Raw genomic sequence first — 24,963 nt, forward strand, 5'->3', positions numbered from 1 at the left:
CAGACCTTGGGCACTTGCTTCCACAACAATTCCACTTGCAATTTGGAAATCTGCTCTTCGGTGAGGAATAGCTTCCCCACCTTGGTATCAAAACACACCCCCAGGAATTCCAAAATCTGGGAAGGGAAAAAGACAACTTTTGGACAGACTGACTATCCATCCTAACAATCGTAGATGCCAAAGGACCAAATCCACTGCCTCCTGGCAAAGAGATTCTGCCTTTGCTCGAATCAACCAGTCGACCAGACAGGGGTGAACCAAGACCTCGTCCCTCCAGAGGGCCACAGCCACCACGACCATCACCGAACGGCAGAGGCAAAACTGAAAATGTTTCCCCAGAACCATGAATCTCAGGAATTTTTGATGGCCTGGCCGGATGCCTATGTGTAAGTACGCTTCGGTAAAATCCAGAGACGCCAGGTACTCCCCCTTGTGCACCAAGGCAATCACTGAGCACAGAGTCTCCATTGGAAAACAAGGAACCTTTAGAGCCATGTTCACCTTTTTTAAATCGAGAATTGGGCGGAAGGTGCCCTCTTTCTTGGGAACAATGAAATAAATAGAATAGTGGCCTGTCCCCTGCTCTCAGGAACAATGGCTCCCACATGCAAAGGCGACAAATGGTTTCCCGTACTGCAGTTTTCTTTCCTTCTTAAGTTTGGGGAGACTAAGAACAAATCTCCTAGCGGCCGAACAAATTCTAAAGCATAACCTTGTTTTATCACACTTAAGATCCACTGGTCTGAGGTGATTCTGGCCCACTCCTTGTAGAACAGAATCAACTGGCCCCCTATGATTGGCACAGAGGAGTGGATCAGGCTGGCATCATTGGGCGGACTTGACTTCACCACCGCCCTGGAAGGAACCATCTCTTCCTGGCCTTCTCCCTCGAAAGAACTAGTTCCAGGATGGCTGCCTTCCCGAGGACTATTGCTGAGAGCTCCCTGATGCTCTGGTAGGCCAAAAATGCCTATTTCCTCTGAAATGGGAGCGTGTCGGAAAAGATCCTTTCCCTTTAGGCTTATCTTCAGGCAACTTATGAACCTTGTTCTCCCCAAGAAGCTTGATCATCTCCTCCAAGTCCCAACCAAAGACCAATTTCCTTTTGAAAGGCAAAGCTCCTGAGACTTGGATGAGACATCGGAAGACCAATTCCTCAATTAGAGGAGCCTGCAGGCTGAAACCGCCAACATCATTGTCCTGGAGGAGGTCCTAATGAGATCATATAATGCATCAGCGCCATAGGTCACCACAGCTTCCAGCCGCTCCGCCTGCCACATCTCAGGTTCAGACAAGGACCTGTTGGTTTGCAAATGCTAAACCCAGTGCAAGCCTGCCCTCAACATGAAACTGCTACACACAGCCACTTGAATGCCAAAAGCAGACACCTCAAAAATCTTCTTGAGGTGCGCTTCCAACTTTCTATCCTGAAGGTCCTTCAGGGCTGTAAAATTGACAACTGGAATAGTTGTCTTCTTGGTAACCGCCGAAACGGATGCATCCACCTTTGGGACCCTTCAGGAGCTCCAGTGTATTCTCTGGCAAAGGATACAACTTATTCATGACTCTGCTGACCTTCAGGCCTACGTCAAGAGTATCTCACTCCTTAAACACCAACGTGCTGACCGACTGGTGAAATGGAAAAGACCATGTTGGACCCCGGAGGCCAGTCATGGCCGAGTCCACTTCTTCCAGACCAGATTCCTCTCGTGGGATCTTTATACCCAGTTCCTCCAGAACCGCGAGAATCAAGGGATCCAGCTTCTCCCTGTGGAACAACCATACCACTGTGGGATCATCCTCTTCCACTACCTGGATTTTGGCCAGCACTTGATCAAGATCCTGGTCCGCGAAACCTGGATCCGACCCAGATAGGCCCTGCACCCACGGATCTTCCACATCTGAAGTCTCGGGGGAGGTATCCGCGGCAGTAGTTAGTGCTGAGGCCCCTGGGACCCGCCGGACCCTCATAGCCTCGGCAGCTTGAGAGGTCCTGGCCCTCTTCGCCAGTCTTGAGCGTGCCGAAAACCCCCTGCACAGCTTTAGCCTTGCTGGCCTTATAAGCTTCATGTAAAAGGAGAACTAATTCAGATGGAAAGGTAAAAGAAGAATCTGAATCCTCCTGGGAATCATCCTTGTCTGCTGCATAATACCCCTCACCTCCTGACCTCCCCCAGAGGCCCTAACCACAGGGGACAACAGAGGAGGAAAATCCCCCTCCCCCTCCGCGGCTCGAAGGCAGCTGAGAATGTGGACAAAATGGCCACGTTCCCACACTAGGCGGGAAGGGATCGTCCACCGACTGCCTTGCTGAAGAGAACCTCCTAGGTTCACAGCACCCAGCCGAAGCAACTTTCACCCTCCCCAAGGTTTCCTCTCCTCCGAAGAAACACCAGGAGCACTGGCCCTCGCGGGAGAGATGCGCGCATCTCCACAAACTGAGCAGCACAACCCAAACGACATGAAAACATGGCGCCGAGCCACAGCAAAATAAAACACCTCTGGAGGAACAGGAAACTAAGAGTAGAGCCACCCAATCACCTGTGAGGAAGAACCGGAGCAAAGCTTGCCGTCCATGGCAACCCTTTCCTTAGTTGTTTTTTTGTTTGTTTTTTTTTAACAAACTTTATACAGGTAATCAAAGAAAAATTAACACTTCCCTTGAAAGAAGACCGGCAGCAGGCTCTGCGCCTCCTTCACGGTGAGGGACCTGGAACCTCCAGCTTTCTACCCTGTCCGGCGACAAAGGACCGAGCAACAAAGGGTCCCCAAACCCTTGCTTGTCCACCTCACAAACCAGGACCTAACGACCCCCTGGGAGGCAAGCAAAGGAAAATTAGTTTCTTACCTGATAATTTTCATTCCTGTAGTACCAAGGATCAGTCCAGGACACCTGGGTTGTGACTCCGCACCAGTAGATGGAGACAGAGCAAGACCTGTCGGCTCAGCCATATATGACAGTGTGCCAGCCACAGCCCCTCATTCTTACGAAATGTCAAAGTAGAAACATGAAACCAGTAACCTTATCTAAAACCTAACTTTACCAGGGAGCAAATCAAGACCCCCACTGGAACAGAACTCCCCTAACCAAGGGAGCAAAACAAGAAATCAGATTAGGCAATCAACCACAAGCGGGCTCTCCGTTACTCCAAAACAGCAATGCGGGCGGGATCCTGGACTGATCCTTGGTACTACAGGAACGAAAATTATCAGGTAAGAAACTAATTTTACCAGGATCAGTCCAGGACACCTGGGATGTACCAGAGCCAACTTACCGAGGGTGGGAAGCAGAGAGTCCCGCTCGGAGTACCCTCTCCCCAAACCCCCCGGTCTCAGTAGCCTGAACATCCAACCGGTAATGTCTAATGAAGGTATGTAATGACTTCCAGGTAGCCGCCCTGCAAATCTCTTGAGGCGACACCTGAGAAGATTCCGCCCAAGACGCAGCATGGGACCGTGTCGAGTGAGCTCTGAGACCCACGGGAACTGGCTTTCCCCGCACTACGTACGCTGAGCCAATGGCCTCCTTGAGCCAACGGGCGATAGTCGTGCGGGACGCTGCGGCACCTTTCTTTGGACCAGAAAATAGAACAAAAAGATGATCTGTCACCCGAAAAGGATTAGTGACCTCTAGATAGCGAAGGAGGGACCTCCGCACATCCAGCTTCCGTAAGTCCCTCGTTTTCGGGTCCGAGGACTCCCCGACCGTGAAAGCGGGAAGCTCAACTGATTGATTTAAATGAAATGCCGACACGACTTTAGGCAAAAAGGAAGGAACCGTCCGCAAGGAGACCCCTGAGTCGGAAATGCGCAAGAACGGCTCCCTACAGGACGCGCCTGCAACTCCAAAACACGCCGTGCCGAAGCAATCGCCACCAGGAATACGGTCTTCAACGTAAGATCTTTAAGTGTTGACCGCTTCAAGGGCTCAAACGGCGCCGAGCATAAGGAGGAGAGAACCCAATTGAGGTTCCAGGACGGACAAGGATGACACAATGGAGGACGGAGATGCTTCGCTCCCCGAAGAAAACGGGAAATATCCGGGTGCAGGGCCAGGGAGGATCCCCGCACCTTACCGCGCAAGCAACCAAGCGCCGCAACCTGTACTCGCAGGGAACTGCACGCCAGTCCTTTGGCAAGACCAGCCTGGAGAAACGCTAGGATATCGGAGACGGAGGCTGAAGTGGGATCCACTCCACGCACCAGTCCTCAAAGACCACTCAGACTCTGACATACGCCAAGGACGTAGACTGCTTCCTGGACCTCAACAGCGTGGCTACCACCACATCTGAGTAACCTTTCCTTTTCAAGCGATTCCTTTCAAAAGCCATGCCGCAAGACAAAAGTGATCCGCATCCTCCAAACAGACGGGGCCCTGGCGGAGGAGCCCCGTGAACCCCTGAAGACGAAGGGGAGCGTCTATCGACAACTGAATGAGATCGGCGAACCACGGACGACGCGGCCACTCCGGTGCCACCAGAATCACTTCGGACGGGTGCAACTCTATGCGACGAAGGATCTTGCCTATTATCGGCCACGGGGGAAACACGTACAGCAACACGTCCGTCGGCCAGGGAAGAGCCAATGCGTCAACACCCTCGGCCCCTCTCTCTCGGCGTCGGCTGTAAAACCGTGGTGCCTTTGCGTTGTGCCACGTGGCCATCAGATCCATGCGGGGAATCCCCCACATCCTGCAAATGAGAAGAAAAGCGTCCTCCGCCAGTTCCCATTCCCCGGGATCTAGGTGATGACTACTGAGAAAATCCACCTGGACATTGTCGACTCCGGCAATGTGAGATGCCGCGATGTTGCTGAGATGCTGTTCCGCCCAGCCTATCAAGAGCTGTGCCTCCTCCGCTACTAGAGGACTCCTTGTCCCGCCTTGGCGGTTGATGTAGGCTACAGTGGTCGCGTTGTCCGACAATATCCAAACCGCCCTTCCCCGAATCAACGGCAGAAAGGACTGCAGTGCCAATCGAGCCGCTCTGGTCTCTAGCCAGTTGATGGACCACTGTGCTTGAGTCGAAGACCACCGGCCCTGAACTGACTTGCCTAGGCAAACTGCCCCCCAACCGGAGAGGCTGGCATCTGTGGTCACCACCGTCCAGTTGGGAACTAGCAGGGACACACCACAGGTCAGGTGTTCCGACACCAGCCACCATTGCAGGCTGGCTCTTGCCTGATCTGTGAGGGGCAGCGGTAGGTGGAATTCCTCCGACACCGGCTTCCAACGGGATAGCAAGGATGATTGTAATGGACGGAGATGAGCGAACGCCCAGGGGACCAACGCGAGCGTTGACGCCATAGACCCCAGAACCATCAGGTAATCGCAAACCAGCGGTAGCCGAAGAGACAATAACCGCTTGACTTGAGTCTGCAGCTTGCGCACGCGCTCCCCGGACAGGGACACCTGGCCCCGTTTCGTGTCGAAAACAGCTCCCAGATATTCCAAGGACTGGGTGGGAACTAGATGACTCTTGCTGAAGTTGACGACCCAGCCCAGGGACTTCAGCAGCTGGAGGACTCTGGCCACGGCCATCCGACACTGGCTCTCGGACTTGGCCAGGATCAACCAGTCGTCCAGGTAAGGGTGTACCAGGAAACCCTCTCGCCGAAGCTGAGCTGCCACCACGACCATCACCTTCGTGAACGTACGAGGAGCCGTCGTGAGCCCGAAGGGGAGCGCCCGAAACTGATAATGCCTTCCCAGGATGCAGAACCTGAGGACCCATTGAAAAGACGCCTGAATGCCAACGTGTAGGTACGCCTCCGTGTGATCTAGCGAGGCCAGGAATTCGCCAGGCCGTACCAAGGCAATTACCGATCGAATTGTCTCCATTTTGAAGTGAGGGACGCGAAGGCATCTGTTCACCGCTTTCAGATCCAAAATCGGTCTGGACGTGCCGTCTTTCTTCGGAACGATGAAGTAAATCGCCCGTGCCTTGCTGACTGGCAGGTACGGGGGAAATGGCTCCCAAGCTTTCTAAGCGCCGGAGGGTTCCTAGCACAGCCGCTCTCTTCTCTGGATGCTTGCAGGGCGACACCAGGAACCTGTCTGATGGGATTCGAGCAAAATCTAATGCGTAACCGTGCCTTATCACGTCGAGGACCCAGTGATCCGACGTTACCTTGACCCATTCCTCGAAAAATAACGTCAACCTCACCCCGACGTTGGTAATTACGGCCTGGGGTGGACGCGAGGGATGGGTCAACCTCATCTCATTGCGAAGCCTTGGACCCCGCGCCCGATGGGGTTCCCCCTGGTCTACCGAATCGCTTCCCACGAAAGGACTGCGGCCACTGGGAGGACCGAGCGGAAGACGACCGGTATGCGGGGCCCGATGATCTCTGAGGACGCGACTTTCTGCTTCCCCGAAAATGTGGCCTACTGGGCAAAGAGGACCGGGACCTAGACCTGTCCTCAGGCAATTTGAAAGCCCTGTTCTCCCCCAGGGAAAGCATCAAATCATCCAATTCCTTGCCAAACAACAGCTTTCCCTTAAACGGTAGCGACCCGAGGTGAGCCTTGGAGGAGCCATCCGCCGCCCAGTTACGAAGCCAAAGGAGACGGCGCGCAGAGACAGCCGCAACCATGGACCTAGCAGAAGTCCGAAGGAGGTCGTGGAGAGCATCTGCCCCATATGCTATTGCCGCCTCTAATCGATCCGCCTGTGTGGCTTCCTCCTCTGAGAGGTCCGCATTTGCCTGGAGGACCTGAGCCCAGCGCAAACTGGCCCTCATAGCAAAGTTGGTACAGATGGCGGCCCGGACCCCCAAAGCTGACACTTCAAAAATCTTCTTCAGTTGCACCTCCAGCTTCTGGTCCTGGATATCCCTGAGGGCTGTGGCTCCCATGACAGGGATAGTCGACCTCTTCGTCACCGCTGAAACCGCCGAGTCCACCTTTGGGAGCCTTAAAAGCAACAACGCCTCCTCCGGCAGAGGATAGAGCTTGTCCATGGCCTTGGTCACCTTCAGACCTAACTCCGGTGTATCCCATTCCTTAAACAGGATGTCCGTCGACGAAAAATGGAAGGGGAAAGCCACTGCAGGGCCAGTGAGACCCAAAAGCACCGGATCCATGTTGGCCTCCTGCCGGGCGACCACCGGCGGAGCTTCTATCCCCAGCTCCTGAAGAATAGCTGGGATAAGTGGAGCCAGTTCCTCCCTGCGGAAGAGGTGGACCACTTTCGGGTCATTGCCTTCAACATTTTGCGCCCCTTTGCCCGCTCCGGGCGGGGTGGAACCACCCCCTGCCGTCCCCTCGGCCCCCCCCCCCCCCGGGGACTCCTCGGGGAGATCCACCTCATCATAGGAGGTAGATTTGCTATCTGTTTCCTGTGGGGCACCCCGTGGGACCCCCCGCGGGGGTTGTGTCCCTTTGGTTGGGCCTTGTGGAAAACCCGAGGTCCCCCTGGCTTTCTTCTTCTTAGGACCGGACTTGTGAGCCCCCGAAACGGCTGCTGTCCTCTGCCTGCGGCCCTTATATTTAAGGACCTTGCGCAGCAACAACGCAAAATCCGTTGAAAAGGAAGAAGAACCGGAACCCGAAGAATCCTCACTTGAACTAACCTCCCCGGGGGGGCGCTGCCTCCCCCCCCCCAGGGCATCCCCCCCTGCCGGTCTCGGCTGTGGGGAAAGCGGGGGAGGCAAGGCGCCATTTTCCGCCGGCACCCGCACGATTTCACGCGCAGAACCTAAGATGGCTGCCACTCCCGCGCTAAGCGGGAAGAGATTCCCTGGCCCCTCCGACGCTGCTGCTACACGCGGCGGTGATCGAACCGCACGGGAACGGCCCCCTCGACGTGGCCCGGACGGCCCCTCACCGCCCGGGACACAGGACGCACAAAGGCCCTCCCTTGAAAGGCGCGCGTGCGCCGAGCCGCATGCTCGGCAGGCTGACCCGCGCGGCATCCGGAACGAGCGCGGCAGAAATCACAAATGTAAAAAAAAAAATATATATATATATATATATATATATATATATATATATATATATATATATATATATATATATATATATAAAACCACCACCACCACCCCCCCCCCCCGGCAAGCGGCTCCCCCCCGAAAAAAACACGACGGAGACGCGAAGAGACAGAGAGCCAGCAGGCAGAAAAAAGCAAAGAACACTTTTTTTTTTTTTTTTTTTACTTGCCGCTGTCCACGGTCCTGGGGCCCTGTTCCACTGGGGGTGAGTGAACCGGGCTCCCCGGTGTCACCCCCGACGCTGCCACTTGACCAGCCGGGTCCTCGACCCTGGCAGCGGCCTCAACCAGGGGGGATGGTCCCCTCAGAACCTCCCAACCCCCCTGGGAGGCAGGATGGACTGGACCTTCTTTCAAAACCAGCACTTCAAAATAAAAACAAAACCGAACTACCCCTAACTGACTAGCAGAACCCAGGGCAGGCCGAGGCTGTGACTGCACGTGCACCATCTACTGGAGACAGAGTAAGACTGAGGGGCTGTGGCTGGCACACTGTCATATATGGCTGAGCAGACAGGTCTTGCTCTGTCTCCATCTACTGGTGCGGAGTCACAACCCAGGTGTCCTGGACTGATCCTGGTATGTACAGGGAAACCTAGATGTTTGAGGTTTCTTTTTCTCTTTTCTTTTTAATCTGAGGACTGCATGTTTTGCACCTCCACCATCTGCTGGAGACAGATTAATACTGAGGGACTGCAGGTGGCACCTCCACCATCTGCTGGACACAGATTAATACTGAGGGACTGCAGGTGGCACCTCCACCATCTGCTGGAGACAGATTAATACTGAGGGACTGCAGGTGGCACCTCCACCATCTGCTGGACACAGATTAATACTGAGGGACTGCAGGTGGCACCTCCAGTAAACTTTTCTCTGTCTCCATCTGCTGGAGGGGAGGCAAAACCCAGGAGTCTGGACTGATATGGGTACGTACAGAAAAACCTGTTCTGTCCCTTATGTTTGTTTTGACTAGATTGTAAGCTACACAGAGAAGGAACTCTGTATTTCTACAGCACTGCTCATGTCTAAAGAAATGATGAGTGGTAGTATAATAGTAGTAATATTCCTCACCTCCTCTCTCCCAGTCACCCCAAAGCCTCTCCCTATCTCCAGTACCATATTTTTAATTATGCCAGCTCAGCATAGCCTGCAGCAACAGTTGATTCTTCTCTGTTGGAACATCAGAGGCATCTCTCGCAAGTTCTCTATCCCAAAGCAGTTCATTATCATCCTATCCTATTAGCAAGCTCCTACATCCTTACAGCTGGAGCAAGCTGCACCAGCAAGCTTTCCCCCAAATGGCCTGCCACCATGGTGGGCTGCACCAGCATGAGGTCCTCTCCCAGCACTTCCTTTGGCAAATCCTAAAGGCCAGGTGATGCAGGTAATGGAGAAATTACTTACCTGATAATTTTGTTTTCCTTAGTGTAGACAGATTGGCTCAGGACCAAAGGGTATAGTGTACTCCTGATAGCAGATAGAAGATGGAGTCAGAGTTCAAGCTGACGTCAGCCTACATATACCCGTGCAGGAAGCTTAGCTCTTCAGTATTCTCCTTGAAAAGCAATTGTGGATATATGTGTGACTGAATAACTTGATTAACTAGGACTGGTTCAACTGATTTCCAAATTGGAGATCGCCAGTGAACTCAACTGAATAACGCCGACACCAGGCAACTAGGATGTCTTGAACTAGGGGTAATACCTGGCTTACCCGTGCTTGTCTTGTTCTCGGGGATTGTCACCCGAGGTTTCCGGATTTCGGGGCAGCCGTGGGCGGGATGCTGAGTCCATCTGTCTACACTAAGGAAAACAAAATTATCAGGTAAGTAATTTCTCCATTTCCTAGCGTGTAGCAGATGGACTCAGGACCAATGGAAAATACTATAATATAATATAATATTTGCCATACTGGGTCAGACCAAACATCCATCAAGCCCAGCATCCTGGCCAAGCCAGGATCCCAAGGGGTAGATAGATGTACAAAAGCTACTCCTGAACAGGGTGGGAGGCTGCCTGTGGCCCACTTAGTACTGCCCTTGCAAAGGTTGTATCCTCCGGGGCCTGGACATCCAGGCGGTAGAACCTGGAGAAGGTATGTATGGAGGACCACATCGCTGCCCGACACATCTCAGCGGGTGACAGCATCTTGGTTTCCACCCAGGACACTACCTGGGCTCTAGTGGAATGGACCTTGACTTGTAGAGGTGGAGGCTTCCCTGCCTCTACGTAGGCTGCCTTAATTACTTCTTTGATCCAGTGAGCTATGGTCGCCCGCGAGGCCTTTTCCCCTTGTTTCTGCCCACCATGAAGGACGAATAGGTGGTCCGTCTTTCGTACGGATTCCGATCTTTCCAGGTATCGGACTAGGAGTCTGCCGACGTTTAGATGGCGAAGACGGCGTGAGTCTTCCGAGTCCTTATGTTCGTCTGGAGATGGTAGCGATATGGTTTGGTTTAGATGGAAGTGAGAAACAACTTTTGGGAGAAAGGAGGGGACCGTGCGTAGTTGTATGGATCCTGGTGTGAACCTGAGGAACGATTCTCGACAGGATAGGGGAAGCTCAGAGATGTGACGGGCTGAACATATTGCCACTAGGAATGCAGTCTTCAAGGCCAGTAGCCGTAGTGACAGACTGCGAGTAAGTCTGAAGGAAGCTCCCGCTAGGAAGTCTTGTACTAAATTGAGATTCCATATGGGCACCGGCCACTTTAATGGTGGTCTGATTTCTTTGACCTCTCTCAGGAAGCGGGAAACATCTGGATGGGTTGATAGACTGACGCCGTCCACTTTGGCTCTGAAGAAGGCCAGCGCGGCCACCTGAACCTCGAGGGAGTTGAGAGACAACCCCTTCTTCAAGCCGTCCTGCAGAAATTCCAGGATCATAGGGATTTTGACTGTCTGTGGAAGGATCTTGCGGTCCTCACACCAGGCTTCGAATATTCTCCATGTTCGTATGTAAGCTAGAGACGTGGAGAACTTACATGCTCGGAGCAAGGTATCAATCGCTGCCTTGGAGTATCCGCTCTTCTTCAGGCGAATCCTCTCAATGGCCAGTATGGAAGAGAAAATAGAGTCAGGTCTTCGTGGAGGATCGGTCCTTGCCGGAGAAGGTCCCTGTGTGGAGGTAGGCACAGAGGGTTCTCTGCAAGTCTTTGCATGTCTCTGTAATATGGCCTTCTTGGCCAGTCTGGGGCCACTAGAAGTACTAGTCCCTTGTGGTGTTCTATCTTGTGGATGATCCTGCCCAGTAGTGGCCATGGAGGAAAGGCATACAGCAGGTCTTCCTGTGGCCAGGTCTAATCAAGGGCGTCGATTCCCTGGAACTGTGGCTCAAGAACTTGGGAACCTGAATGTTGGTTCTGGTTGCTCCATGGCTGGGGTACCCCAGCGGTAGAGAATAGCCTGGATTAAATAATAAAATAAAGAACAACTCAACACAAGTGAAAGAAGGCATTTCTGTTAATATGAGCAATAACCTTGAGCAAGAAACAAACAGTTAGTGTAGAAAATTCATCCACATCTCAAGGTCTAAAGCTGCTGAACATAGAAGAAAAGAGTGTACCAGATAAGGCACCTGGCAAACTTTAGTCTTAGCCATAGTTTACACAGTTTCAGTAATTTTCCATTCCAAATAAGGAATATTCGCGGAAAAGAAAAAAATAGAACATTGCCAGCAATGCATGTATATAACAAAGCAATATGCCATGTAGAAATTGAGCAGATTTTGAAGCACATCACTGTTAGACTGTTTTCAGTTGCTCCCAAGAAACCTACTGTCAATTTCTTGCATTCTTATCTGCCTCTTATTTTCCTACTTTACTTAATAAAGATTATTGCTTAGACACATAAGGCTGAGATATTTCTTTGGTTACCGGCCATATAACCCGAGAAGTATGGTCCTCGGGATGTAAACACAGGAGATAAGGTCCCTGGATAAACGTATACCTGGGAGATAAGGTCCCCAGTTGAACATTGAATGGGGTCCCCCAGCGGTTTATCATCAGCTGGAAGGTTGTGGTCCAAAGAGTCCATTCCCCTGGGTCTAGTCTCTCTCTGCTGAGGTAGTCTGCAGAGACGTTGTCTTTTCCCGTGATGTGGGTGGCTGAGATTCCTTGCAGGTTTGCTTCCGCCCACGCCATGAGGGGTCTATTTCCAGGGACACCTGTAGGCTTCTGGTTCCTCCTGGTGGTTGATGTAGGCAACTGTTGTGGCATTGTCGACATGACTGACAGATTCACCCCGGAGTCTGTAACTGAATCGTAGGCAGGCTAGTCTGACTGCTCGGGCTTCCGGTCTGTTTATGTTCCATCCCGACTCTTCCTTGTTCCCTTGCCCCTGGGCCGTCAGTTCCTGGCAGTGGGCTCCCCACCCTCGCAGGCTCGCATCTGTGGTGAGCAAGATCCAGGTCGGTGGGGATAGTCTTACTCCCTTGCTCAGATGGTCTTCCTGTAGCCACCATTGGAACTGGGTCTGAACCTCTGCCGGTAGCTGGAGGCGAATGGAGTAGTTCTGGGACATCGGGTTCCATCATGACAGTAGGGAACGTTGTAGGGGGCGCATATGGGCCCTTGCCCATGGGACAACTTCTAGGGTTGATGTCATGAGACCGAGGACTTGGAGGTAGTCCCATACCTTGGGCGAGCATAGCTCAACAGTTTTCGCAACTGGTCCATCAGTTTCCTTCTCCTTGTGGGGGGGGGGGGGGGAAGGAAAACCTCGTCTTGTTTGGTGTCGAACCAGACTCCCAGTTATTCCAGCGATTGGGAGGGTTGCAGGCAGCTCTTGGCTGTGTTGACAACTCGCCTGAGATTCTGCAGCAGATTCTTGACTTTGGTGGTCGCCTGGTAACTTTCCTCTGGAGATTTTGCCCTGATCAGCCAATCGTCTAGATACGGATATACGAGAATTCCTTCTTTCATCAGCATTGCCGCCAATACCACCATGATTTTGGTGAACGTCCGAGGAGCAGTAGCTAGTCCAAAGGGTAGCACCCGGAACTGGTAATGATGGTCCAGTATTGCAAAGCGTAGGAAGCGCTGATGGTCATGATGGACCAGGATGTGGAGATAGGCTTCGGACAGATCTAGAGAAGACAGGAATTCTCCCAGTTGTACTGCCCTTATGACTGAACGTAGGGTTTCCATGCGGAAGTGTGGTACCTTCAGGTAATGACTGATGGTCTTTAGGTCCAGGATGGGCCTGAATGTCCCCTCCTTCTTGGGGACGATAAAATAGATGGAATAGTGACCAGTATTTTGTTGGTGCTTGGGCACTGAGGTTATGGCCTTTAGGATGAGTAGTTTTGCCAGTGTGGTTTCCACTGCTGTCCTCTTGGAGAGGGAGCAGTACGGTGATCTCACGAATTGGTCTGGAGGGATGCTGTGGAAGTCCAGGTAGTATCCCTCTCGAATGATGGTTAGGACCCAATTGTCCGATGTTATCTCGACCCTTCTTTGGTAGAAGAGGGTAAGTCTGCCCCCAATGGCTTCTTCCTGTGGATGGGTCTGTTGATTTTCATTGTGGGGTGCGGCTGGGGCCTGTACTTGAGACTGCTCCCCTCTTGTTGTGTCTGTTCCGAAAGGACTGGCCCCTGCCTGCAGGGTGAGGCGCTCGGTAGTATATGTTCTTGTAAGGTCTGAAGCGCTGGGTTCCTCTGCCCTTGGTTCTTTGGGGGGGAGAGCGCTGATTTCTCTTGCTCCTGTCCTCCGGTAAATGGGGCACTGGAGAATCGCCCCATTTGTTGGCTAACTTCTCCAATTCGCTCCCAAACAGGAGAGATCCTTTAAAAGGCATTCTCGTGAGGATCATTTTGGAGGTCGCTTCGGCTGACCAATTTCGGAGCCATAGTTGTCTTCTGGCTGCCACTATGGAAGAGATGCCCCTGGCTGAGGTGCATACCAGGTCTGAGGTCACATCCATGAGGAAAATGTTTCGGCGGAGGTGGTTGCATCTCTGGAGAAGCAAGCAAGCACGTGTCACCACGGCGCAGCAAGAAGCGATCTGCAGGGTCATTGCTGCATCATCAAATGACTGTTTAAGGATGGATTCCTGACGTCTGTCCTGGGCATCCCTGAGTGCAGCTCCTCCTTCAACTGGGATGGTCATGCGCTTTGAGGTTGCGCAGACCATGGCATCCACTTTTGGGAACTGTAGGAGTTCTCTTTCTCTAGCCGTGGGTCCCAGGGGGTATAGGGCTTCTAGGGCCCATTCTCCTTTAAAAGCTGGCCTTCGGGGCATTCCATTCCAGGTCAATCAGTTATTGAACGGCCTGCAGCATTGGGAAATAGCATGAGGCCAACCAGGCCTCCGCTGTGGTGCTCGCGCCTGGAATAGCCAGCGTCTTCAGGGTCAGAGACACAAGAGCTGGTAACTCATCTTTGGAGAAGAATCACATCATGGTTCGGTATGGTTCCATCTCTGGGGGGATTTTCCCTTCCTCCAGGGAGTCAGCATCGTCTTTCGAGGTGTCTGTGTCCCCTAAGGGGAGGCTTCTGCTTGGATGGGGCATGTCTCGGGAGGTCCGAGAGGTGCTTGGAAGGTCTTGCGCTTCTGGTGGAGACTGGGGCTGTGTCGCAGGTGGTACCGATTGCGCCTGGACAAAGGTTTGCAGCCCTTTGAAGAATTCCACCCAGGAAAAGGTCCCTGGGTCCATATTGAATCCAGTGGAGGCCCCCGAGGTGCCCACCTGAGTAAGGGCCAAGTCGGAGATACAGAGGTCCGGGGTACTATCATTGGTGGAGCTGGATCCCTCTACTGGCAAAGGGGGCCCTTGCTTCGGTTCCTCCTGAGCCTCTTCTAACTGCTGGCATAGGTCGGAGTCCACTTCAGGTTGCGCAGCTCTCAGGTGGCAGGCTGGGCAGAGGGTCTTCTTGGCCGGTGGTGCCATGATTTGTGCACATGGAGCGGCTCAAAAATTCATCTGTGCGCATAGATGCGCGCGCCGGGAGGCTTAGTTGTGCCCTCCTGGTGCGCCGCTGATGTGTGTGCGGGATGCGTGCGCAGGCTACAACTTTGTGCGCCTGGGCAAGATGTGCGCGCCGCTGTGCGCAGGGCCCTAGTTATGCACTCGGGCCGCTTATGCGGGACGCTGTGCACCCGGCAGAGTTGCGCACGCCGCTGTGCACACAAGTGATTTGTGCACCTGGCTCACCGCTCTGCGCACGGCTCAGTTATGCGGACAATACAGCGATCGAGGAGGGGGAAATGGAGCAAACAACCACGCAGGCAAGATGGTCTAGCCCGGACGTGGCTGATCTGTGTGGCAATCCGAGCCTCGGAGACCGGAAATTTAGAAAAAGTTTTCTACCTTACCTGGTCTTGGTGTTTCCCAGTTTCGTGCCGGGCGGTCTCCAGCTGCGGGGGGGAGAGGGAACTACCTTCACCACAGCGCTCGGTATTGCACCCGCTGGCTTTAAGCCACCCAAGGGGATAAGTCCATGCCGGGAGCCGGCTACCAGACCGCGGCTTACCTCTGAGGGACCTCGGAAATCACCTCAGGAATTCTCGACTGGGGGAGGGACCCTTAGTATCACCGCAGGAGAGCGGGGCTCATCTTGTAGAGGTAAGATTTCTTTCTTCTTTGATTTGGAATTTTCTAACACTGTGCAAGTGTGTGTAGTGTCCCTATCTGCTTAGGAGATGGAGAAATACTGAAGAGCTAAGCTTCCTGCATGGGTATATGTAGGCTGACGTCAGCTTGAAATCTGACTCCGTCTCCCATCTGCTATCAGGAGTACACTATACCCATTGGTCCCAGAAGCTTGGGATTTTTCCACCTCTACACTTTATTTGTTAGCTTCCAGTACATTCAGATCCTTCTGTATAGCAAGATGCTGTGATGGGATGTCAGAGCACAATGGAGGCTCCTAATGTTTGAGGTTACCAAGCAGACACATACCAATAGCAAGAATGCCGCCTTTTCTCTCACTCACGTCAGAGCTAGACACTAGCTCAAAGATATGGTGATTGAGTTCATCGTAAAATTGGGTGGCTTCTTCTTGGCTCACCTGAAAGAAGGGAAAAAGCCACCACAAGAATTAGAGAAATAAACAGAAAATTGTCTTCTAAAACAACACACACACTAAACCATGTTCCAACACAGAAATGATAAATTCTAGAACAAGCTACTACCCTCAACCAATAAGCATTCATACTGTTGATGTAACTCATTATTGCTCTCTGGTTTAATGGCAGGGGGAAAAGAGGAAAAGGGAAATTAGTTTTGGACAGCAACCAACAAGAACATTGAACTGTACAGTCTGGGAAAATAAATAAGCATGGGGGTAACTTGCTGATGCAACTGTTACTACCCTTAACCAATAAGCCTTAAACTTGTGATGTAATTCCAACATTGCTCTCTGCTTCAATGGCAAGAGATAAGAGTTAACGGGGAATCGGACTAAGACAGTAACCAACAAGGTTTTGACTTTAAATGGTTTGCAAAATTAAGTATGTGGGTAACTTGAATGCCAAGGCAGATGCCACCCCCTGATGCTACCATTATAGGGTAAACCTGTATGGCAAGGCTGAGGGCAGACTGGATGGGCCCATTGGTCCATTTCTGCTGTCTTATATATATATACACACACATACACACACACCGCTCTGTGTCCTTGACAGGACATGAACACACCTGACAGGACATGAACTTTCGGAGCAGACTTCGATGGCCAAAAAATATTTACAATTGACAGACTTGCTCACCTGGGGAATATTATCAAGAGACGATTGTTGTGGGTCGGGCCGCTGATGTCTTCTTCAGAACAGTGCTCCGCCGCTGTCCTCTGCGGTCCAGGAGCCGCAGCAGTCTCCTGCTCTCCCCGACGCAGCAAGGAAGCCGCGTTCTTCTCCTGCCCTGCACGGCGGGGCCGAGCCGCCGGGAGCCGTCACAGCCGCTCCTGCTTCCTCCTGGGGTCCGCTGCCGAGGTCTTCAGCCGGCAGGGAAGCCGTCCCTGCAACCTTCCTGCATCCTTTCTTTCTTCGTGGCATGGAGCCACTTGTGCTGCCTGCCTTGCTCCGTCCTGGCCCCTCCACATGTCAGACGCCGCCAACCTGCTTCCTGCTCTTCTTCCTGGATTCCCCTAGGCGCGAGCACACGCCTCTCCTCCATTCTTATGGGGCCAGCCAGGTGTGGCCACCTGCAAGCTCCTCCCCGGGCATAGTCCTCTCAGCCCTACAAAAGGGCTCAGCGTTCAGTCCAGCTTGGCCTTCCCAAGGAGTTAGATGCTCCTGATGTTCCTGTCCTTCGCCCCAGGAGTCTTCTGTTCCATCGCTTCTTCAAGGTCCTGTGTTCTTTTTTGGAGCTCCTTGTCTAGTCCTAGAGTCCATGTTCCAGTCCATATGTCCGCCTTCTGTTCTTGATGTCCATGGTCGGTCTTGTCTGTCTTACAGTTCCTGATGTCCGTGTTCCAGTCCAGATGTCCGTTCTCCATTCCCGATATCCTGAATCCCAAGTTCCTCGTCGCCACCTTCCTAGCGTGCCATGTCGTGGTCCGCGACCAGCCCCATGGGTGGGCTGAGTAGGGCGCCTCGTGGTACAATGCCTTCTTCACTACCGCAGCTCAAGCCTCCAGGAGACTTTCACTTGAATCCTTGTCCCTGGTCTACGGAGTTCCTTGCACCTGCTCCGTCCTTGCTAAAGACTCTGCAAGAACTTGTGCCGTTCCAGCATGGTCCGCGATCAGCCACCGACAGCTGTGTAGGGCGCGCCCCGGTGCAGGACTCTACAGTTTCTAAGACATGTTCCTCTCAGTCGCTCCACTATCTCGTCTGGAGTCTACGTCGTTTCCAGCGTGGTCCGCGACCAGCCCCGCGGGTGGGCTGTGTAGGGTGCGCTGCATCGCAGTCTCAACCCAGCTCTTGATCCTGACTCCTTGTCTTCAGAACCTCGCTCCTGACTCCTTGTCTACAGTGCCTTGATCCTAAGTCTTCGCCTGAGTCTTTGTCCAAGTGTCTTCGTGTTATAGTTATGAGGTGTTGGAGTGGATTCTTGGGTACTGCGGTGATGGCCACTCCCATGGGGAGGAGCCCCGTGAGGAACCGCAGTACTAGGCTAGACTCTATACATGCAGACACAGAGAAGTTGTATTTATTGTACAGCTCGATGGTACTGCCTGGGGAGCGGGCAGCAGTGAAGTAGTCCAGGGGTCCTCAGCAGAGGAGACCAGTCTCACACTTGAGTAGATGATAGGCAGCGCGGTGTAGCAGGGACAGATCCCGGATGTAGACACAGAGCGCTGAAGCTGAAGGTGAGACAGACTGAAAGGGTTAGTACTCACTGAAGCAGAAGCTGTAGAAGGTCCTGGCAGGCAGAAGTTGTTCAGTGGCAGGCACCAGATAGGGAGAGCAGGCCCTCGAGGAGCGAGTACCCGGTATTCCAAGATAGGTACCTGAAATAGAGCAGAAGGGCCTCCGAGGAGGGGGTACGCAGGTTAGTGAAAAATTACCCAGAAGGGCAGAGAGAGCTTCCTGCGGCAGAACAGCTTAAACCGGAGGCAATCCAATCCTTGCTAACTCAGTCTGTTAGCAAACGAAGGGCAGGCTAAATACCAGGATGTGGTGATGTCACCCAGAGGGGACGCCCCCGAGGTTCCCGCCATGACATGGATAAAGACGTGGGTGGCGTGCGCGCATGCACCCTAGGAGGCCCTCAGGAAATCCATGGCGAACACTGTCACCGTTCCGGGGACACAGGAGAGAGTGGCATGATGACGCAGCAGCAGCCATCTTCCCAAGGCTTGAGGACAGAGAAAGAAGAAAGGTAAGGCACAGAGGTTGAAGCCATCTGAGACCAACGGACGCAACACTTCGCCTGAGTCTTCGTCCAAGTGTCTTCGCCTGAGCCTTCCTTGTTCCTGGCCTCCGTCCGGCCTGCCGCTTCTTGCCGTTACCCAGCGGCAGGTCCGAAAGGGCTTGGAACAGTCAGAAGACCGTTGAAAGACCACCATTGCGTTGTTGGTGTTCCCTGAGCGTGCAGGTCCGGAGGAGGGTCAGTGCCTTCAGTCCAGCCTTGCTCCTACTCCGGATTCCATTGTCTGTCTTCAGTCCAGCATTGCTCCTGTCCAGCCCATGCTCGGGCATGCCTCGCCTGCCTCGGCACCTCTTCGGAGTTCTTCTGGGGGTCGAGCCATGGTCCAAGAACACACAATCCCCTGGAAAGTGGAACCGCTCTCCCAGCACTTCCTAACAACGCTAGTGGCACCTTACAAACTAACAGATTTATTGAGGCATAAGCTTTCAAGGACAAGAGTCCACTATATCCTATTTGGGGTGGGGGGGGGGGGAGACTTAATTTATTTGTTTATTTACAATTATCTACCCCTCACTCCAAAAATCGGGGCAGTATAAATATTGACACATACATAAAATAGACAATACCACCACTACCTGAACACAATCATGAGAGCCAGTCTCCCATTATATCACTGTACCATGTACCCCCCCCCACCTGAACCCATCCCCCAAACAGTATCACTAATCCTCCCCAAGCAGGGCCACTGCCATCATCTATCCCACTCTTCCTATACAGTACCACGTACCACTCCCCAATCCACCAAACAGCACCACCAACCCTCCCCCATGCAGTGCCACTACCATCATCTATCCCACTCTTCCTATACAGTACCACGTACCCACTCCCCCATCCAAACAGCACCACCAACCCTCCCCTATGCAGTGCCACTACCATCACCAATCCCATTCTTCCTGTACAGTACCACGTACCCACTCCCCCATCCACCAAGCAGCACCACCAACCCTCCCCTATGCAGTGCCACTACCATCACCAATCCCATTCTTCCTGTACAGTACCACATACCGACTCCACCAAACAGCACCACCAACCCTCCCCTATGCAGTGCCACTACCATCATACAGTACCACTTACCCACTCCCCCATCCACCAAACAGCACCACCAACCCTCCCCCATGCAGTGCCACTACCATCATCTATCCCACTCTTCCTATACAGTACCACGTCCCCACTCTCCCATCCACCAAACAGCACCACCAACCCTCCCCCATGCAGTGCCACTACCATCATCTATCCCACTCTTCCTATACAGTACCACGTACCCACTCCCCCATCCAAACAGCACCACCAACCCTCCCCTATGCAGTGCCACTACCATCACCAATCCCATTCTTCCTGTACAGTACCACGTACCCACTCCCCCATCCACCAAGCAGCACCACCAACCCTCCCCTATGCAGTGCCACTACCATCACCAATCCCATTCTTCCTGTACAGTACCACATACCGACTCCACCAAACAGCACCACCAACCCTCCCCTATGCAGTGCCACTACCATCATACAGTACCACTTACCCACTCCCCCATCCACCAAACAGCACCACCAACCCTCCCCCATGCAGTGCCACTACCATCATCTATCCCACTCTTCCTATACAGTACCACGTCCCCACTCTCCCATCCACCAAACAGCACCACCAACCCTCCCCCATGCAGTGCCACTACCATCATCTATCCCACTCTTCCTGTACAGTACCACATACCCACTCCCCCATCCAAACAGCACCACCAACCCTCCCCTATGCAGTGCCACTATCATACAGTACCACGTACCCACTCCCCCATCCAAACAGAACCACCAATCCTCCCCCATGCAGTGCCACTACCATCATCTATCCCACTCTTCCTATACAGTACCACGTACCCACTCCCCCATCCAAACAGTACCACCAATCCTCCCCCATGCAGTGCCACTACCATCTATCCCACTCTTCCTATACAGTACCACATACCCACTCCCCCATCCACCAAACAGCACCACCAACCCTCCCCATACAGTGCCACTACCATCATACAGTACCATGTACCCACTCCCCCATCCACCAAACAGCACCACCAACCCTCCCCTATGCAGTGCCACTATCATACAGTACCACGTACCCACTCCCCCATCCACCAAGCAGCACCACCAACCCTCCCCTATGCAGTGCCACTATCATACAGTACCACGTACCCACTCCCCCATCCAAACAGAACCACCAATCCTCCCCTATGCAGTGCCACTACCATCATCTATCCCACTCTTCCTATACAGTACCACGTACCCACTCCCCCATCCAAACAGCACCACCAATCCTCCCCCATGCAGTGCCACTACCATCATCTATCCCACTCTTCCTATACAGTACCATGTACCCACTCCCCCATCCACCAAACAGTACCACCAATCCTCCCCATGCAGTACCACTACCATCATCTATCCCACTCTTCCTATACAGTACCATGTACCCACTCCCCCATCCACCAAACAGTACCACCAACCCTCCCCCATTCAGTGCCACTACCATCATACAGTACCATGTACTCACTCCCCCATCCACCAAACAGCACCACCAACCCTCCCCTATGCAGTGCCACTACCATCATCTATCCCACCCTTCCTATACAGTACCACATACCCACTCCCCCATCCACCAAACAGCACCACCAACCCTCCCCATGCAGTGCCACTACCATCATACAGTACCACGTACCCACTCCCCCATCCACCAAACAGCACCACCAACCCTCCCCTATGCAGTGCCACTATCATACAGTACCACGTACCCATTCCCCCATCCACCAAGCACCACCAACCCTCCCCTATGCAGTGCCACTACTATCATACAGTACCACGTACCCACTCCCCCATCCAAACAGAACCACCAACCCTCCCCTATGCAGTGCCACTACCATCATCTATCTCACTCTTCCTATACAGTACCACGTACCCACTCCCCCATCCAAACAGCACCACCAATCCTCCCCCATGCAGTGCCACTACCATCATCTATCCCACTCTTCCTATACAGAACCACGTAGCCACTCCCCCATCCACCAAACAGTACCACCAATCCTCCCCCATGCAGTGCCACTACCATCATCTATCCCACTCTTCCTATACAGTACCACGTACCCACTCCCCCATCCACCAAACAGTAGCACCAACCCTCCCCATTCAGTGCCACTACCATCATACAGTACCACGTACTCACTCCCCCATCCACCAAACAGCACCACCAAACCTCCCCTATGCGGTGCCACTACCATCACCAATCCCAGTCTTCCTATACAGTACCATGTACCCACTCCCCTATCCAAACAGCACCACCAACCCTCCCCCATGCAGTGCCACTACCATCACCAATCCCACTCCTCCTATACAGTACCACGTACTCACTCCCCCATCCACCAAACAGCACCACCAACCCTCCCCCATGCAGTGCCACTACCATCATACAGTACCACGTACCCACTCCCCCATCCAAACAGAACCACCAACCCTCCCCTATGCAGTGCCACTACCATCACCAATCCCACTCTTCCTATACAGTACCACGTACCCACTCCCCCATCCACCAAACAGCACCACCAACCCTCCCCCATTTGCTATATAGCGCCCCCAGCTCCCTACCTCCCGAAGCTCGGTGGTCACGTAATGCTGCAGGTCCTTGGCAGCTTTGGCACGAGTCTCCTCATTGCGGCTCCTCAGGCCGCTGGCGAATTGCTGCAGCATCGTCATAATGCTGGACATGATCGCCCCAACCCAAAACCGTACAGCCAGAGCCCAGGCCAGGCCTGCCCCAGAGAGCGGCACCTCATCGACCAACCAACGGCCACGCACCCTGACAGGCAGCCGCCTCAGCCAATAGCAAGCCAGAATCCGCCGGTTTCCTTAGCATTTCAGGCACTGGGAAACGGACCAATAAGAGAGCAAAGTCCCGTTACCGACAGTCAGACAGCCTATAGGAAGCGGTAATTTGCTGAGCGGGCGGAGCAGTGAGAAGGGAATGCGCCGGAAGTGAGCTAGAGCTTCCGGGGCAGAGCGGTGCAGAAAGACGTCCGCCGGCCTGCGGGGTAGGAATGTTTGTTCCCTTGTATTCCGAGCTGCAGGTCCCCCAGGGAAGGCAGCGGCTGAAACATCTGTTACAATGGAGAACATGGCGGACATAGGGAAGGTTCAAGAGGTTGGGACTGGAGCTGCTTTTATTTATTTATGCATTTGTAATAGGACTGGCGTACTCTGCACATAATTCACCGGTGGCAGCTTTAAAACATGTTTTCCGTGTTTGCTTTTTCCCAGTCACCGAACACCGAATCTGTGGAATTTGTGGTCAGAGAATGTGGTTCGGGTTAGTAAAGTCTGAACTCCTCAATCTTCGCTTTTTTAGGATGTGGATAAGGTGAGCCAGTTGATAGAGTGTATCTGGATTTCCAGAAAGGGTTTGACAAAGTTTCTCATGGGATAGGAGCCAATGTTCTGTTCTGAGAACTGGTTAAAAGATAGAAAACAGAGAATAGGGCTAAATGGTCCATTTCCTCAGTGAGGAAAGGTAAATAGTGGAATTCTCCAGGGATCTGTACAGAGACCAGTGCTTTTTACTATATTTATATTGGGCCTAGTGTTCAGAAAAAATACTTTTTTATTAAATGCTACAAATGATATAAATTATACCTTATGGAGAGAGAGTGACAGAGCATCACATAAGACATCAATAGGAAGCTCTCAGATTTACATAGGTTTTACACTTTTGTAAATTTCCAACTCCTAAACTAATAACTGGATTACACAATTGTCAAAATATTTCTATGACTGGCCATTTATTATAAACAATTAATCCAAATGGCTGTATGTAAATTCACACTCACTCTTCATGCAAATGCTATCCATGAGTCTGCAACTAAGCCGAAGTGCCAGCAAGACCTTGGTGTGTTCTAAACATAATTCTGTAATACTGTGGCTAGTAGCTTTCGAGCTTGCATAGCATTTTTATCTAGCATCTTCCCTTCTGTGGCGTCTCTCTGTCTAGCAAAGGCAAAGCACAAAACAAGCTTAAATGCTATAGAAATCTTATGAGCAATTATAAAACTACTTATGATCAAAAATAAAAAAAACCTTAGGAAACAAGAATGACTCCTTGTGTGACATACCAAAATGTTTCTCTGCTTCTTCACTACATGTTATAACTATAACAGGGCCCTTAGCTCTCATAACACTAGAGAAGGGAACGAGTGAAGTGATCAAATTTGGTGCTAATACAAAATTATTCAAAGTTGTTAAATCACAAGAGGATTGTGATAAATTACAGGAGGACTTTGAAAAACTGGGGGATTGGGCATGTAAATGGCAGATAACATTTAATGTGGACAAGTGCAAAGTGATACATGTAAGGTAGAGCAACCCAAATTAGAGCTAAACAAAGGAGGCCTAGCCAAACACGGCCTGGGCTTCATAACTAGGCAGTCATCTTGGAGCTAATCTGGGGAGAGGGAGGGAAGATTAGAGATATGAGAGGGGGGTCCAGGCACCTTGATAAAGGGAGTGCCTGGGTCTGGTGGTGCTATTGATTGGCAGGAGGGTCAGTCTAGTGAAGAGATGGATAATACATTGAAATTGTTGGCTCGGTTTGCTGCGGCAGTAAAAATAAAAAACCAAAAAACAATGTTAGGAATTAATAGCATGGAGAATAAAACGGAGAATGTCATAATGCCTCTATTGCTCCATAGTGAGACTGCATCTTGAGTATTGTGTACATTTCTGGTTGCCGCATTTCAAAAAAGATATAGTTCTTCTGAAGAAGGTACAGAAAAGGGTGACCAAAATAATGGGGATGGAATGGTTCCCCTATGAGGAAAGGCTAAAGAGATTAGTGCTGTTCCACTTGGAGAAAAGATGGCTGAGGTGGGATATGACAGAGGCCTATAAAATCATTAAAGGACTTGAACGGGTAAATATGAATCTGTTATTTACTCTTTCAGATAATACAAGGGTTAGGGAACACTCTTGTGCTACTTGCTGACTTCATATTTAAAACATTTGAGAAAATTAGTTTTCACTCAATGCACAAATAAGCTCTGGAATTAATTGCCAGAGGATGTGGTTAAGGAAATTAGTGTAGCTGGGTTTAAAAAAGGTTTGGCCAAGTTCCTGGAGGCGAAGTCCATAAAATGCTATTAATCAAG

At 52.1% G+C, this 24,963-nt stretch overlaps 2 protein-coding genes across 11 annotated transcripts in view; one reads left to right on the plus strand and one right to left on the minus strand.

The window, feature by feature from the left end:
- MTOR (mechanistic target of rapamycin kinase) overlaps window positions 1–22,605 on the minus strand; it is a 284,248-nt gene extending 261,643 nt beyond the window's left edge. For 6 of the 7 annotated variants that reach the window (XM_029578927.1, XM_029578922.1, XM_029578924.1 and 3 more), the window contains exons 1-2: window positions 22,415–22,605; window positions 15,888–15,996 (exon numbers count right to left, since the gene is read on the minus strand). In XM_029578927.1, the coding sequence (XP_029434787.1) occupies window positions 15,888–15,996; window positions 22,415–22,534 (229 nt within the window). In that variant the 5' untranslated portion in view covers window positions 22,535–22,605. The remainder of the gene's footprint in view (window positions 1–15,887; window positions 15,997–22,414) is intronic. The other variant, XM_029578925.1, reaches the window with a different exon arrangement.
- Window positions 22,606–22,829: 224 nt separating this feature from the next.
- The window catches only part of UBIAD1 (UbiA prenyltransferase domain containing 1), a 54,813-nt gene continuing 52,679 nt past the window's right edge, over window positions 22,830–24,963 (plus strand). For 2 of the 4 annotated variants that reach the window (XM_029578211.1, XM_029578209.1), the window contains exons 1-2: window positions 22,830–22,967; window positions 23,084–23,183. Coding sequence is in view for 1 of the 4 variants with exons in the window: in XM_029578208.1 (XP_029434068.1) it covers window positions 22,932–22,967 (36 nt within the window). In the remaining 3 variants the exon portion in view is untranslated. The remainder of the gene's footprint in view (window positions 22,968–23,083; window positions 23,184–24,963) is intronic. The other 2 variants (XM_029578214.1, XM_029578208.1) reach the window with 1 other exon arrangement.

The sequence above is a fragment of the Rhinatrema bivittatum genome, chromosome 15 (genome assembly GCF_901001135.1).
Source record: "Rhinatrema bivittatum chromosome 15, aRhiBiv1.1, whole genome shotgun sequence".
Lineage (NCBI taxonomy): Eukaryota > Metazoa > Chordata > Amphibia > Gymnophiona > Rhinatrematidae > Rhinatrema > Rhinatrema bivittatum.